This window comes from Peromyscus leucopus, chromosome 9 (genome assembly GCF_004664715.2).
Source record: "Peromyscus leucopus breed LL Stock chromosome 9, UCI_PerLeu_2.1, whole genome shotgun sequence".
Lineage (NCBI taxonomy): Eukaryota > Metazoa > Chordata > Mammalia > Rodentia > Cricetidae > Peromyscus > Peromyscus leucopus.
The window spans coordinates 61,968,450-61,985,794 of record NC_051070.1 but is presented as its reverse complement, the minus strand read 5'-3'; the positions used below and the strand labels follow the sequence as shown (position 1 = coordinate 61,985,794).

At 42.2% G+C, this 17,345-nt stretch overlaps 2 protein-coding genes across 4 annotated transcripts in view; one reads left to right on the top strand and one right to left on the bottom strand.

Moving 5' to 3' along the window:
- The window catches only part of Kpna3 (karyopherin subunit alpha 3), an 81,109-nt gene extending 63,995 nt beyond the window's left edge, over positions 1-17,114 (bottom strand). The window contains exon 1 of one of the 3 annotated variants that reach the window (XM_028870349.2): positions 16,879-17,114. In XM_028870349.2, the coding sequence (XP_028726182.1) occupies positions 16,879-16,947 (69 nt within the window). In that variant the 5' untranslated portion in view covers positions 16,948-17,114. The remainder of the gene's footprint in view (positions 1-16,878) is intronic. The other 2 variants (XM_028870350.2, XM_037208475.1) reach the window with 2 other exon arrangements.
- On the top strand, positions 2,030-2,705 carry LOC114693819 (cytochrome c, somatic-like). Its single transcript, XM_037208476.1, has one exon. The coding sequence runs from the start codon at positions 2,033-2,035 to the stop codon at positions 2,348-2,350; it is 318 nt and encodes a 105-aa protein (XP_037064371.1). The 5' UTR covers positions 2,030-2,032; the 3' UTR covers positions 2,351-2,705.
- Positions 17,115-17,345: the final 231 nt, after the last annotated feature.

Sequence of the window (17,345 nt, the reverse complement as noted above, 5' to 3'; positions counted from 1 at the left end):
TACGACTAGGCCTAACTATCTTTTTCCTTTTCATAGTAACTAATTTTATTCACATGTAATATATAACATAAAATTCAACCTTTTAAAGAACAATAAGATAACAAACTCAGTATTTTTAAACATTTGTTAGTGTTGTGTGTGCATGTATGTATAATGAGGGGACATATGTAGAGGTCAGAGGACAACTCTTTGGAGTAGGTTGTCTCCATCTACCTGAACATAGTTTCAGGCTGCCACACTTGCAATGGCAAGCGCTGTAACCATTGAGTCAACTCACTAACCTCTGCATTTGCTGTATGAGACAAGGTCTTTCACTCAAACTCTAGTTTACCAACTTGGCTAGGCTGACTAGCCAGTGAGTTTCAGGATCTGCCTGTCTCCACAATTCTGTAAGCCTAGCTTCTCACATGAGTCCTGGGGATCCAAACTCAGGCATTCACGCCTGCACAGCCATCTCCTCATGCCTAGCCTGGTAACTGTGGAATTCCTCTATGTTGCAACAGCACTTGACATGCACTGTTCCACTGCACAGGTCACTACACTCTAGTTACTCATTCTTCAGGGGCACTTTGAATTGTGATACTGCTACTATTTATGCATGCTTTCATATCTTTTAGATATACACAGCAATAGAGGCTAAAGGTGCCCCAGAAACACCCAGGGAGATGTGTATGAGGTAGGTACAGTTATAAATAAGACAGTTTATAAACTATCATTGTTTTTAAATGTACGTAGAAGCTCAACTTGTTATTCTCTACGTTATATTTCTTTGAAAGTTCAAAAACAAAACTGACTTCTGCTTTTGTGCAACTAGGAACAGTACTGCCAACTGTGAGTGGGTGACAACTTTGTATGTCAGAACTGTTTTCACCTCTGTGACAAAAGGAAGAGATTGGAATCATTAAACTACCAATGTTCTGCTAGATCCATTTAAAAAATTCAACTAAATATGAAGTCTACACTTTGAATTTAGTTTACCAATTCTAATTATATGCTAGAAAATATATTTTAGCTAAATCTGATACAACTAAGTGAAATAAACTATAACTGTCATAACTAAAAATATAGCAAAATAACACAGCAGTCCAAATGCTCCTCAAACTACTGCAGTTACCTGGGCAAACCCATCATGTGTGACAGTAGCTCAGTGCAAGTATACATTAAGTACAGCTAATCCAGGGCAGTACATATGGCAGGGCAGCCACATACCAGTTGGTAAGATTAAAATTTGAACTATGTATCATTTTCGAATCATGGGAAAGTTGAAAACCTACAAATCAGAAAACTGAAATATCCAAGTCAAGGAACATCTGTGTTTCCTTCAGCTAATCCCTCATTCCTGGAAAGGTCCTATGCTGTATTCCCCAAAGCACCTTTTCTTCGAATATCACCCCCTTTAAAACATTCTCTACATGTAGCCTAGCTTCTTACACTGTGGGCTAGGACCCTATATGAGGTCTTGTAGCTGAATTTCTCTTGGGTAACAAGAAATACAGCAATAATAAAAAATTTTCAAATGTCCAACAATAAAAAAATTAACCACAAATGTTTTACTAAGCCCAAGGTGTTTCTAGGCTTACTCAGCCATGCCAAATCATGAGTTTATTACAGCCTAAGTTCTATTATGTGTGCACTTTGCACTGCACTCCATTACATGCCTGAAACACCTCTGGCTCTGATTCTAGACTATTACATGTTATAAACTTAGAGCTTCATACATGTCTTCTGCTCTTCTAGAGAAACATAATGGGGGGCTGAGGGAATGGATCAGTGGTTAAGAGCACTTGTTGCTCTTGCAGAGGACCCAGTACCCACATGGCAGCTCACAATCATGTATTACTCCAGTCCCAAGCGTCCAATGCCCTCTTCTTGCCTCTACACACATGGTGCACAAACATACATGCAGGCAAAACATTTATACCCATAAAAATTTTTTTGAATTAAAAGTTAAATCCAGGCTAGAGAGCATCCAGGACATTCATCTTCAGGTCGTAGTTTTTAATGGGACTGATCACCCAGGAGCGAAATAAAAATGGGTGATGTTGAAAAAGGCAAGAAGATCTTTGTTCAGAAGTGTGCCCAGTGCCACACTGTGGGAAAAGGAAGCAAGCATAAGACTGGACCAAATCTCCATGGTCTGCTTGGGAGGAAGACAGGTCAGACTGCTGGATGCTTGTACACAGATGCCAGCAAGAACAAAGGCATCACCTGGGGAAAGAACACCCTGATGGAATATTTGGAGAATCCCAAAAAGTATATTCCTGGAACAAAAATGATCTTCACTGGAATTAAGAAGAAGGGAGAAAGGGCAGACCTAATAGCTTATCTTAAAAAGGCTACTTATGAGTAATTCCACTGCCTTATTTATTACAAAACAAATGTCTCATAGCTTTTAATGTGTACCATAATTTAATTCATACACCAAAATTTAGATCATGAATGGCTAACTGTTTTTTATTGAACAGTCCTGATTTAAGTAAAACTGACTTGTAAAGTGAATATATATATATATTTTTAAATAACAATTTCAGTCACATAAATACTATCACTGCTCTCCCTTTCTCAAGACAGGAATGGACTTAATTCTACTTTCCACAGAGATAGGGTTGTCACCTCAAACCTACTGAATGGTTGTATACTTAAATGTGTAACTGGGAATATGAATATGTTTAAACACTGGGAAAATCTACCGTCATCTCAGGAAAGAGAAGACTCACCTGTGATCCAGTTTATATTCACTGGCCTGTTACAGGCAACGGCCACACGTCAGTCAGCAACTGTCTACTCTTGACTTGATGTCATTTTAGTTACAATTCCTTAAGTCAAAGAAAGCTGCCTTTTACCACTGAAAAGTGCTTTTTGTAGTCTGTGTATAATATCAAATAAAGAGTATTTAGCACTTTAAAAAAAATGAAATCCAGAAGAAAAACTCTTTGTGTCTCCGGGCCAGTAAGACAGCTCACTAGGTAAAGATATTTCCTGCCAAGCCTGAGCACTCAGTCCAATCCCAGGACCCACACGATGGAAAGACAGGACTGACTTCTGGAAGCTGTCCTCTGACCTACATACACACACACACAAATTAAATAAATGTAAACTTTTTAAATTAAATTGCAGAATGAGCCACTGATCTGAGTTTCATAAAAAGCCATCAAATGATTTGGGGCTTGGGATTAGTACAGAATTTCCAACAATTTCTGAATAGCTTTAAATATTCTTCCACCATTTTATGCTACATATTTATGTGAAGTATAATTCTCAGCACTGATGATCCACCTCATTACTATGCAAAATTGCTTTGTCTTTAACATACGGTAAAATTACATGTATACCAAAGAACTGATTTAAAATAAATTTCTTTATGACTATCAGTAAATGTTTTATTTGTATACCTATTTTATATACCTACACATCCAGTGTAGGAAAAGTTTACAAGCCCTGCTCCAGAAATAACTGTCAAAGACAGAAACTAAAAGCAAGCCGTCAGATTCAGTAGCCTGTTAGCTCCCCTGCTGCAGAGCGTGTTCATGTCTTTATTTGTCCAGATCCTTTCTACCTGAGGCCCCTTTAGGATCTGAGCCCTTCAAGTCCCGCTCACAACTGCTCCTGACCACAGGATTCTTTCATTCCTTTTCTAGCCAGGTCCTTGCTTTTCTGTGCTTATTTCTTCCGTTTAGCCTGCCATTCTGAACAAACGAGAAGAAAACTCTCCATCTCTCTTGACTGTAGCTGTTCCTTTCCATTACTACCAACTATTTAGATCAAGGTCAAACTAAACGAGCTCAGCTTCCTCAACTCTAGCTCACTCCTTACCCAGCATGGCAGCATCCAGCCACGGTCACTCTCCCAGCTCTCCATTTCTCCCTGGTCTGTAAGTGCCAAACAAACGGCTCCGATTTCTTATGACCATCAGACTTCTCCAAGGCAGTGTGGCCTTCCAACTACTCCCTTACAGGGTATCTTTCCCCTAATGTTCTGAATCTCTGAATTACAGCTAAGTTTCCAACAGACCCATTCTTCAACTACATTTTTCCCTTAATCCTCCAATTGGTATATCCTAAGGGTTCTTTCCTTTCCTGGCTCCTTTTCCTTCATTATTACTAAAGGCTTCATCAACATTATCATCTTTTTAAAAAATTACATCCATGTATTTACCATAGAGGCCCTGGTAACTGAACTCAGGTCTTCAGGGTTAGCAATAACGCTTTTACCTGTTAAGCCAGTGGTTCTCAATCTTCCCAATACAGTTCCTCCTGCTGTGGTGACTCCCAACCTTAACATTATTTTGTTGATACTTCATAACTTAATTTTGCTACTGTTATGAATTAATATAAATATCTAATACACAATAATCTGACATGTGGCCCCCAAAGAGGTCACAACCCACAGATTGAGAACCACTGTACATCCTAATCATTTTCCTTATTGCTTTAACTATTTCTGAAGTTTCACTACTGACCACAGAGCCTGAAAGCCAAATCTGATAACCACCTGATTTTATAAGCATGCCTACTGTTCCTTTTGTGCTCAAGGCAGAGATGAGTAGCCACAATGGATGAAATATAGCTCTTCAAAATGTAAATTATTTGGGCTTCAAAGATTATGACTGTTTACAGGAAAAGCTTGTCAACCTGTTCTACAATGTAAAATACACCAAATAAATAGTTGTAATAATTTTTCCTGCTTATAAGTCCCAATGCCAATGCTATTTCAGACCATCTATGAGATTTCTAAGTATATTACTCCCAACTTGTTTTTTTGCTCTCCCCAACACACTCTTACATTGCAACCAAAGAACAAAGAACAGTTCTCTATGCACAAATCACCCCACTTACCACCTGGGAGGAGAGGGTCTCCACAATCTAGCTATCCTACTCAACTTTCTAACCACTCCACATTTAAGAAATTCTCCATTATTTTAGTTCCCTAAATACACCATGTTGCCTCTTCCTGGCCCACCCAACACTACTACCAACTGATACACCTACATGTTTACCTACCTTGAACTTAAGCAAAATCATCTTCACAAAGCCTTCCCTGACTCTCCTAGGCCACTTCCTAAGGGACCCACTGTACTAAGAACACATTACCATTAAAGTATTTCTTTGCTTTCCATGGCTCCTGTACTAATCTCATTCTTCAAGGAAGAACGCTGAGGCAGAGTGGGTAGATTACTAAAGGGTGGAGCTGTAAAGTTGGAAATCTGGGTCTTGCCCCTTCCTAGTTGCATGTTTTTAATCAATTTACCTAACTCACTCTCTCTATCCACGTCAGAACACTTGTGACAATTAAGAGTATTTTTAAAAGCCAAGTGTTTTGCTCACAGTTAAGTGCCCCACAATTACTGGTTATTGTTATCTCCAATGTCTTATCCCTCAAACTCAGTTCAGAATTCAAATAGCTAACTGCTAAATGGAAGAACTACAAGAAGCTTCTTCAGCACACATTCTTTTCAGCTTCTGAGACTTCTATATGAACATTTGGATTCCAGAACTCACTGTCTTTAGACTCAGCTGTTTCAGCTGGAATGACTTGTTAAGGTTTGCCTAAAACCCTCCTAAACAGTCAGTCCTGTGTCCTAGGAAGTCCTTCAAATCCACACAAACCCAGACAGTTCATCACCTAAGAATTATGTTACCAATATCACTGACGTGAGGAAGGATTGGAGGCCAGGAATATGCTAGAAAGACAGAGAGAAACTAAGATACTCTGAAGACTCCTATTAAAACACAGGGATGAAAGCAATTTCCACAAATGTAGACGGCAGGATCTAAAGAACAGCTTCCTTAAGGAGACCTCCAAGGGAGGTCCCACTCAAGATGTAAATGCCTAGAGCCAGCCAGGTGGTTCAGTGGGTAAAAACACTTGCCACCAAGCCTGGCAACCTAAGATCAATCCCAGGACCCTCTGTGGTGAAAAGAGAACAGAGTCCTACAAACTGTCTTTCCATGTGCCTTACTGCTGCCCAGTGGTATTCACTAGGTCAGGTGTACACAATGCATTGATTACAGTGCAGTATTTTCAACATATGGTGTGCAAATAAACACATTATCTTGAATAAAGCTTTTCAATTTTCTTAAAAAGAAAAAACACCGGGAACAGAATGTTATTGGTCTAATTTGTATTAGCCAGAAAAAGGTGAGGCACTTTAAGCAAAAGAGATAGGCGCACTCAGATTGAAAAAAACCCACCACGCAAACTGGTCATGGTGGTAAACACATATAATCCCAGCATGTGGGAGGTGCAGGCAAGAGGATCAGAAGTTCAAGCTTAGCCAAAGCTACCTAAGACCTTCTTCTCAAAACACAAAACAGAAATCCAAGGTATCCAATGACAGGAAAGTAGCCTCCAAAGGCCAAATCAAAGCACTGTTACTGAAATGGCTCAATAGATATACCATCATTGCTTGCAAATGACAGGCCTGAAGGCTGTCCTTCCAGAGCTGCTTCAAGTACAGTCTTCCTGTGACCCACTCCACTTCCTCAGGTAGGTCAAGCACAGCCTTTGTCTACACTCTACCAGCAGGCTACAAATTACAGGTAATTTAGCACATGACACTGAATTTTTTATTTGTTTTTGAGACAGGGTTTCTCTGTGTAGTGTTGGTGCCTGTCCTGGACCTTGCTCTGTAGACCAGGCTGGCCTCGAACTCACAGAGATCTGCCTGGCTCTGCTGGGATTAAAGACGTGTGCCACCACCGCCCGGCACGACACTGAATTATTATACATAAGGGTAGGGAAGAGTCTCCCCTTAAAACTCCCTACATCAGAAAAAATATTTCATGGAATCTTTCTAAAAAACTCATTTTTATTTTATGTGTACGAGTGTTTTTCCTACATGTATGTCTGAGCACCACATGCATGCAGTACCTGCAGAGACCAGAAGAGGGCACTGAATTCCCTAGAACTGAAGTTACAAATATAAGGCAGTGAGCAGTCCCCCAGGTGCAGAGAATCACATCCTGGTCCTCTGGAAAGGCAGCCAGTGCTCCTTACTATTGGCCATCTCTCCAGTCGCGCCTATTTATAAACTTTATGTCCAAACTCTGCTTGGAACACAGGAAAACACCAAATGCTATTGAATCTGTTTTATAATCACGAGGGTCTGTGAATCAAATCAAATGGGAAGAGAAGGCTACTACAGGAAAACATACTGACAATAGTGCTGGGGAATGGTCTGTATGTCAAATTACTCTGATTGGTCAATAAATAAAACACTGGCCAGTGGCTAGGCAGGAAGTATAGGCAGGACTAACAGAGAGAATTGAGAGAACAGGAAGGTGGAAGGAGTCACTGCCAGCCACCGCCAGGACAAACAGCATGTGAAGATGCTGGTAAGCCACGAGCCACGTGGCAAGGTATAGATTTATGGAAATGGATTAATTTAAGCTATAAGAACAGTTAGCAAGAAGCCTGCCACGGCCATACAGTTTGTAAGCAAAATAAGTCTCTGCGTTTACTTGGTTGGGTCTGAGCGGCTGTGGGACTGGCGGGTGACAAAGATTTGTCCTGACTGTGGGCAAGGCAGGAAAAACTCTAGTTACAAAAATATCAGAAATAGTAGATTCAACCCCTCAAATGTGATGAACAAAAACTTCACGGGTGTAAGAATAAAAACATCCAATTTTAACTTATCTAAGAAGCTGAAGGCATTATCTATAAAAAGGAAACCTTAATGTCCATATGCATAACAGCTATCTAAGGACAGAGAGCAGTGTAAGACATTTTTAGAAACATGGCATTCTAATGAAAAGAAAAATTGGTAAGTAAAGAACTCTAGAGCCCAGAAGTCTGGATAGCCACTCACTACCTTTCCTTCCTCCGGCAGAACTTAACAAATGACCACTGTTAGAGCCTGGAAAGCTGTGCACTAAACCCCTGATCAGCATCAGTATCCCTGACTGAAACTCACTAGATCAGAAAAAAATCATTTTTTCATTTTTGAAATCATTCTTTCAGAACAATTCCATATCATAATCGACATGGAGAGGCTATGGCAAAACCATTTGCCTTCCAGTTTTACTGTCCCTTCCCTTCCGGATAGAAGAACAGACTTGGAAGTGATGCTACAGCCAAACCTTGTTCTAGCAAAATCAAGCCGCTTTAGGAATGGTGCCGCTTACACAGACAGTACCACTGACTCAGAAGCCAGGCTTTCTGGAATACACGTTGTAACCTCTTCACTTGATAGCAAAAGTTCATGTTACTTGTCTCTCCTTCAAGTGTTGTCCAGAACGTCACAACTCACCAAAATAACAAAAATTTCATTTCAGCAAATACAGTAACTTTCATATTTGTGACATTAAACTATTCTTCATTATAAAAATCCTCTGATCAAATATTATCACCATATATTCTAAAACACATAGATAGCATCAATTAAATTTTTTAACTAAAAAAATGCTTAAAAAAACATTTTTAGCATAAATAAAACACCTGCAATCCTACTCAGGAAAGCACAGGAGGATCGAAGTTCAAGGCCAACCTTAGCTACACAGTGTCACAAACCATCTGAAGGGGACCACCCCTTTAACTTCCAGCTTACAGAAAATCCTGAGGATGGTGCAGAAGGAGAAACACCACGAGAAAAAGAAAAACCTTCTGTTAGGCTCAGCCATATAAAACAATTTCCCATGGTGCAACACAATGTAAGAACACTTGACCTTTTTTCTTTTTCCAACAAATTAATGACACTTTTAAATGGTGGAAAACACAAGGATCCACCACTACCAGGAGGCAGGAGCATCAGTAAAAGTTCTAGGCCAGCCTGGGCTACGCAGCAAAGCTTTGTCTCAAAAAGAAAAAAACAAACAAACAAAAAAAAACAAAAACAGTAAGGCTGAGGATGTGGCACAGTCAGCAGAGTACTTGCCCAGTATGCTGGAAGCCCTGGGTTTGATCCCCAGCACTAAATAAACTGGACATAGTAGTATATGCAGGAGTATCAGGAGTTAAGGTCATCCTTGGGTATACATGATTAAGGCCAGCCTGGATAGATACAGGAGGACCCTACCTAAAACAAAAAAGGCCAAAATAAACAAAATGGTGAGCAGACAACAGCCAAAATGTACGAAGTAACCCAAGTATTCACTGACAGAATGAACAGACCAATGGGTCTCAACTTTCCTAATGCTGAGAAAGAACTTTGACCCCCCAAACATAAAATTTATTTTCACTGCCACCTCATAACTGTAATTTTGCTACTCTTGAAAATTGTAATGTAAATATCTGCATTTTTTGACGGCCTTAGGTAATGCCTGTGAAAAGGTTGTTCAAGCCCCAAGATGAGAACCACTGGGATAGGCAAAAATGCAGTATACACATACAATGGAATGATAAAGGAAGGAAATTTTTATACATGCTACAATATGGATGAACCTGGAAAACATTATGCAAAGTGAAAATAAGCCATTATCCAAAGGCTTGTGTCTGAATCCTTAATTTAATAAGTACATGCTTTAATCTCCTAACACTTTATTTGTCATACTAAAATGTTTAAATTTTATTTTTGAAGTAGAAGGGAAAGACGGTATAGGATTAAAAGTCTCAGTTCAAAAACATACTGTGTTTTTCCCCTTGTTGGCAATCTGAAGACAAGATGGTCACTAGCAGCTCTAGAGTCACCCATGGGAGCTCCGCCAGGGTTCTCATTCTTAAGGTCTCCTCAAACCCACCAGGGTCTGATAAGGAAATAAGGGCTGAACATGTGCCAGCAGTGGTTGGTTCTATCAGCATACAAATGACAAGCTTCATTAGGTTTTACGAAGTGACCTTTCTGGAATGGATTATTTAAGACCATCTATGCACTAAGGGATCATGCTGGTCTTTGTACATTTAAAAAAAAAAAAATCCAAAAAACTGAAGACCATACAAATACACACATATATTTTGCAGAGCTGTTGAGACTGCTCAGTGGTCAAGAGCAAGACCTCTTGCAGAGGACCTGTGTTTCACATCCAGCACCCACATGGCAGTCTACAAGTCTGTAAACTCCAGTTTCAGGGGATCCAACACCCTCTCCTGAGCACCAGGCATGCACTTGGTACACAGACAACACAAAAGAAAAACACCCATATGCAAAAGATTAATTAAATATATATACATACACACACTTTGGGGAAATGACTGTGCCAGTGGTATCTAGAATGGTTGTATTCATTATTGTTTTAGTACTTGCTTTGTGCCAACCATATTATGTAGTAGACAATGAAAATCTAGAGTGGGTACCCTCAAAAACCTCACAATCCAATTGGGAGAACAGACAAAACACAACTCAATATATTACTACTACTACAATAACAAAGATACATGCAAATTCTCTCAGGAGCAAAGAAAAGTACCTTGATCTAAAGTATTTAAGAGGTAGGAATTAGCCAATCAGCAAGGAGGCAGAGGAGGATATCTTAGTCAGCAAAATAGCCCTGAGAATAGAAACAGCCCTGGCAAAGAGGGGAGGATGGGATTCCAGATTATGTATAAGCGTATAAGAAGTTCAGTGTTATAGAGCTTAAAGGGGTGGGGGAGAGGAGGGGTAGTGGGGAGGGAAAAAGCATCCGGCTGCTGACAGATCCCAGTGAACTAGAGGAAGGGCACCACTTTGAGAAATTTTTATACTGCCAGGTAACAGGCAATAGGCCTCATGTACAGGAAAACAGAGTTAGGATAAATAGGCAAGGCTAAAATCCAGACACCAGAGATTGAAGCTACACTGACTGGCATCTGACTGAAGATGAAGTTGAGGAAGGAGTCCAAGAAGGCTCTCAGGTTTCAAACTCAGTCACAGCTAAGGCAATAAGAACACAAAGGCAGAACACAGATTTACACTCGTGGAGCATGAGAAGCTGCTGAGGTGTCCGTGTGAACCCCTCCAGCAGATGGCTAAAATAGATTTCCCTCCTGCTCTTGCCATCCCCCTCCCTACCCTAGAGAAGTGATGGTTAACACTAAATGCACTGCTGGTGTGAACAAGAAAACTTGTTCCGAGAGGAAGACTCACAGGCAGACCCCAGCACATACCCACACTCAATGGATAGGCAGTGAGGCTGGCAAAGCCAAAACGGATCCAAGAGTGAGGGACTAGGAAAAGCATACTCTCCAAGAGGAAATTCAGGAAAATTGGTCCCTGACATACGGCAGATTCCTGAAAAACATCACATGCTGCAAATTTAGTAAAGGAGAAAGAAATATCAGAAAGGCTGGAGCAATTAAGCACCTCCAAGGCATTGAATGTGGTTAAACAGAGCTAAAAAGGAGAATGAGTGAATACCAAAAACACTCTGTTCAATTGCTATTATTTAGGAAAGCTAAATATTAATGTGCCAGTAAAAATAAATTATGAACTAGTACAAATTTTGTACTAGTCTTTCTTCTAGTTCACATTCAAGTATGACTTTGTTCACCTTACAAGAGCAGAACAGATTTAAGTTTGATCCAAAAGAAAGTATTAGTATCCTATAGTAAGAGTCTGCTTCCTTTAAGTAAGAGCACTTACTGTTCTGGCAGAGGCTGAGAGTTCAGTTTCCAGCACCCATGGGAGGCAGCTAGCTACAAGTACCTGTAACTCTTAACTCCAGGGCATCCAATGCCCTCTTATGGATTCTTATGTGCATATAGCCATAGACATACACACTCATGCATATATACCATCTTTTTAATTTTTTTAAAAACTCTTTTAATAACAGATCTTACTATAATATTGTATCTTTCACCCCAAATACAAAGTTTTAAAAAGTATACTATCTGGTTCCTTTTCTCGAACATTGTGTATGACACTTTACCCACCAAACACTAGCTGACCAGTGGCACTGCAAGGTCTCTACCCCACTAGGCATCTTGATAGAGCTCACATACTTTCAAACTGTGTACACTTCGATGGGATTGTTGAACATCATAGCACTCTATCCCAAACACGTGAAAAGAAATGTACTTAGGAAAGCACTAGAAAATAGCAAACAATAGTACAGATACATGTCAGTAAGCAAAAGACTTTATGGGGACCTTCTGAAGGGTCTGTTCAATCTTATTGATTCTAGAGGTAGATGAAGGAGTCTGAGTGAAGAGCTTACAAGAGCAAGTCCAACTCAAAAGACAGCCAGTGGTAGTATATAATAGAATTGCATGCACGAAGTCACAGAGAATTACTTAGCAATAGAATGTCTACAGAGAAACAAACAATCTTGGAATTGCTAATTGAATTTGCAAATTAAAAATGTGTTTTATCCTTGGTACTAAATCTAAAGTATAAATGTTCAAGTGTTTAACCCAAGAATGTGGGTTATCATTTCCTTAGTAAAACAAACTCCCTGCTAATAAGAATGAAACCTTGCAAAAGTGAAGGGGAAAAAAAGCAAACAAATTCAATGACAAACTGTATATGATTTATTAGCAAAGTTTAAAACATCAAAATAGGAATTTTATGATAGAGTCAACACTTCTTCACTACTTTCCTGGCTTAATAACCTTCAAGCATGCTTCACTCATGTCAAGCTGTAGTTCCCACCAATGGAGGACAGCAGAGTAAGCAAAATTTCTTTCCGATTTAGAGTCACAGTGCTCCAACACAGTCCAGGCTCAGTCCCTTACCATGCTGTGACTTAGGGCTGCTGAAAAGTTGCAGGCCTCAAGTTTTCTCCCCAGCAAAAGGAACTGTAATACTGCCTACTTCATAGGATGGGCATGACCAAATAAGTGATCCATATGAATTACTTACCATCAGAAACACACAGTAAATATTAAGGTTTATGACTCAGTTACTGTTCTATTGCTGTGAGGAGATATCATGAGCAAAGTAATTTATAAAAGAAAGCGTTTAATTGGGGGCTTGCTTACAGTTTCTGGGGGTTAAACCATGATCACCATGGCCCAGAGTGCAGAGGCAGGCAGGACACTGTAACAATAGCTAGAGCTCACATTCGATTCCCAAGTTGCAGGCAGAAAGAACAAAGTGCAGCAAGGTATGGTGTGGGCTTTAGAAACCTCAAAGCCCCCCTCCAGTGGCACTCCTCCAACAAGCCACACCTCCTAATCCTTCCTAAACAGTTCCACTAACTGGGGACCAACCATTCAAACATGAGCCTCATTCAAACCACCAGTTCCTTAATTTGTTATTATTACTGACAAAAATGTCATATTCATGCCATCCAAACAGCTCAGTGGGTAAAGACACTTGCCACCAAGCCTGGCAACCTAAGTCTGATCCTTACCCATGGAAGAAAAGAACTAACTACTTCAAGCTGTCCTCTAACTTCCACAAGTATGCTTGCTGTGGCACATGCACAAAAAAATAGATGAATAAACAAAAAGTCATATCCCTGAGGTGTGCATTAACAAGACAAGGTTAACTTGAGTTCCAGTTGTCTGTTTTAGAAGCATTCACTAAGCAGAAAAAAATTATTTTGCACACCTTTCTATATTTGAAAAGGAAAAACAACTTAAAAAATAAAAAAACAAACAAAAAACCTTAAGGGTCAATGCCATATATGAAAATGTTTAGTACTGAAATTCAGACCCATTTCCTCTTCACTGCCTTTCTAGGTTGGCTATAAAAATGTGACTCCCTCAGCCAAGCTTCAAGTCACTAAAAAAAAACAAACGATAATTAGGCCCTCCCCTACCTCCACCTGTGCACTCAGGCTCACTTATCCTCTTCTCTGAACTGTACATGAAAAAAGGATGAGGAAGAGGAGAAAGATTAAGAGGGAGAGAAAAAAAAAACAAGGATCAAGATCTCATTTCAGGTATAACCAATCATATGTCCAGTCTCAATTTTTGGAAAATCTCTTCTTACAGACATGATTATAACACTATTCCACCAGACTAATTCTACATATTGTTGTTAATATCTTTTTCCATTGCTCTCATGGTGGGCACCATCTCTCTTTGAGCTGAATAAACTTCTTAAATCTCCCTACTAAGCAAAACCTTCCAAGGGACACACCTGGCATATGTATTCTCAGACCAACAGAGGCCATATAGAATTCTCAGGTTCATGCCCTAACGTAATCACATCTCTTTTTCACCTGGTGATTTTATTCACTAATTTCTCATCTGCCCATCTCAAGTTTGATACATATTTCCTGTCATTTTCTCTTTCCAAATCACTTACGAAGTCACTCTTGATGGAATGTCTGCAATATGGTTTCTCTCTACAGCCCTGTCCATTCACTCATAAACCCTCACATAATGCTACCTTCTTATTTTCCTTGTTTACCAGTAGACTGCATAAACTGGGACTTTTCAATTAGTACTTCTAAAATTCTAAATGCCTCTACCTTCTCCTGCCCTTCCCATTCCATAGTAAACCCCTTTCACTTCATTTATTCACTTATTTTTTGAGGTAGGGTGTCATGTAGCCCAGGATGACCTTGAACTCCCAGTCCCAAGAGCTGGATTACTGCATGTGCACCTAGACTTCTCTGACTCTTCAGGGTCAGTTCATTCCCATTTACCAGTTAGGAAGTCAGCCAGATCTCGTCGCTGTTTGGAAGCATACTCCCCTGACCCAGTGTAGGTTTTCTCATGCACTAACTGTGGGCTCAAGGCACAGGCTGAACCTCAGGTCTTTTGTATGAGCAAGGCCTAGCGTTACAGACACCTAACAGTCATTTAGCAAACGAATGCTCAGACATGACCAGCACATTACACAAATGCTGATATTCTGTGTCAAAGTAATTCTTTCTCTAGTCAAGTAAGGACAATGTCACACCTAACTTACAAGGATTAAATGAGGTATCAAGCTCTTGGTATAGCACAGCGTCTAACACCAAAGTACCATTTGAATGTCTGCTATTTCATGTTTCACTAACATATCCTTGGAAATGTACTGTTGTAAACAAAATCAGACAGAATGGCTTGGCAACTATACTGCCTTTTTCAGGCATCCACAAGCCACTGGTTACCTTCTGATGAGCAGCAGGTTTCTCCTGTGGATCTAGTCCATGCAAAAGTCCTTACTAGGTATCAGTAAACAAACAGGACACCATACTAGAAATGAATGGTGACAAAACTTACACCAACATCCAGAAGAGGAAAGGATGTTCAAGCAATATGAGCATCCACACAACCTATGCAAGTTTTGCTTACAGTAATAAAAGACAGCTTCAAGAAAAATTACTGGTGGGACTGGGTATGGTGGCCTATGCCTACAATCCCAGCCTTGGAAGCCTGAGGCAGGAGGATTATTTTGTGTGTTTGACCAGCCTGCCCTGCAATGAGGCTCTGTCTCAAAAAGAAAACAAACAACAAAGCGAGAGAAAACACTAGTGGAACATACCATACATACACACACAGAGAGAAATTACTGGTGGAAAATATAAAAACTAAGCCTCATTAAAAAATAAGAGACTGGCCGGGCAGTGGTGGTGCATGCCTTTAATCCCAGCACTCGGGAGGCAGAGACAGGAGGATCTCTGTGAGTTTGAGTCCAGCCTGGTCTACAGAGTGAGATCCAGGACAGGCACCAAAACTACACAGAGAAACCTTGTCTCGAAAAAAGAGAGAGAGAGAGAGAGAGAGAGAGACTGACGGCTGTTCCAGTTGCTATGTTTCACTTTTGTTTGGAAGTAGGTCTTTTTCAAAAAGGAAACTTAAACGTGATCAGGACAGAGATAGAGAACCTGCAGTCTTCTCACTCAAATGGGAATTCCACAGATATTCCCCCAGGTTTTTCCCAATTCATAATTAATTTTGTAGCTCTGAGAAATTTTCGCCCCAGCTTCATTTGCTTCTCTGCTAAACCAAACCCTGTATTTACTAGCCTCATACCAAAAATTACAGGACTCCACAAATCACATTACTTACTATTAGAATAGAGAAGAGGGTATGGGCTTAAAACTATTTCCCCCATCAAACCCAGAGGTCCAGTCCCAGTGAAGTTTGTGCTATTACACTTCATTGGTTTTAGTAGGAGCAGAGAGACCTCTAGCGCTACCTCAATAAGCGGAGTTTGCAAATAGTAGCTGCTAATGTCACCTTAATGAGACAATGGCAACATGCTGAGTAGCAGCGAACTGAGTGACCACAATGAATGTTTACAGTTTTGCAACCACTTGGAAAATCTACCAGCCTGGTGGCATGTGGTATACACAAGGACGTAAGAATCCATATATCCAATTTATTTGGGCAAAACAGGTCAAAGAAATTATTTTCCTACTGTTCACGCTCCCACTCCAAGATGAGCTTTAAAAAAAAAAGGGGGGAAAAAAAAAAAAAGGAACCCAGGATCAGAGGTCTACATAACCTCCTTCCCAAAGCTTCAACACAATGGATGGTAAACTATTGTCCACCTTTAGCTCGCTCCAAATGCCAGCAGTCACAGGGGCATGAGCTGCAACAGCTCGGGAAGACTGGTCCAAAGGACAGCACTGGAATATAAGAAAATGGTCTTGGCGCATCCTACCCTCCCCCATCCACCACCCTCAAACAAGTCAGTTACCCGGCTGGTCCCCACCCCCCTCTGAGGGCTGCCACCGCCCGCCTGGGCCCGGCTCGCACAAGGTAGGCGCGGGGACGAAGGCTCCATGTGCGGCGGGGCGGGAGGCTGCACCGGCTGCGGCCGCGAACGGCGGCCGGGCCCCGGCGGTGTGGCCGGCACGCGGGGCGGCAGCATCCCGGTCCGTCCTCCGCGCGGCCCGCGGACCCCGCCTCGGCTCCACATCCCTTTTCCCTCCGACAGCAGGCCGCGCCCGCGCGGCGGGGCCGAGCGCCCAGCGGTCCCCGGTGCCCGCCGCTGGCCGCTCAGAAGGCGGCTGCAGCCCGGGCCGCGGCGCCCCGAGGCGGCGGCCAACTCCGACTGACCGCCAGCCGGCGAGAGCCAGCGGCCACGGGCCCCCGCCCCTCCCCTCCGGCCGCCCGGCCCGGCCAGACGCGGAGCACACTCGCCTCCACATCGCGGCCCTTGTTCTTGAAGCTCTTGATGCGGTGGTTCTCCAAGCCGGGGTTTTCGGCCATGACTGCGCGCGGCTCCGGCAGCGGCTGCTCCTGCGGCGGCGGCGGCGGCGGCGGCAGCGGCGGCGGCGAGTCGAGCGGGAGGGGACGGAGGGGGAGGAGCGCGCGCTCCGTGACGCCCGGAGCGCGAGGTGGCCGCGGCGCGGGGGCGGCGCTGAGGAGCGGCGCGCGCCGGGAGAGGCCGGGGCGCTGGTCTGCTGGCTGTCGCGGTGACCCTGCCCTCACCCCACCGCCGGGCCTCCCCACCGCCGCTGGTCATGTGCTAGAAATGGAGCCCGACCTAGCAGCTTTTGCCGCCACCCCTGACGCGGGGCGGCGGGCGGAAACTACAGTTCCCAGCATGCCAGGCGCTGGCCTGAGCCACGCCGTGAGAGGACGAGAAGCATGCCGGGAGGGCTGTG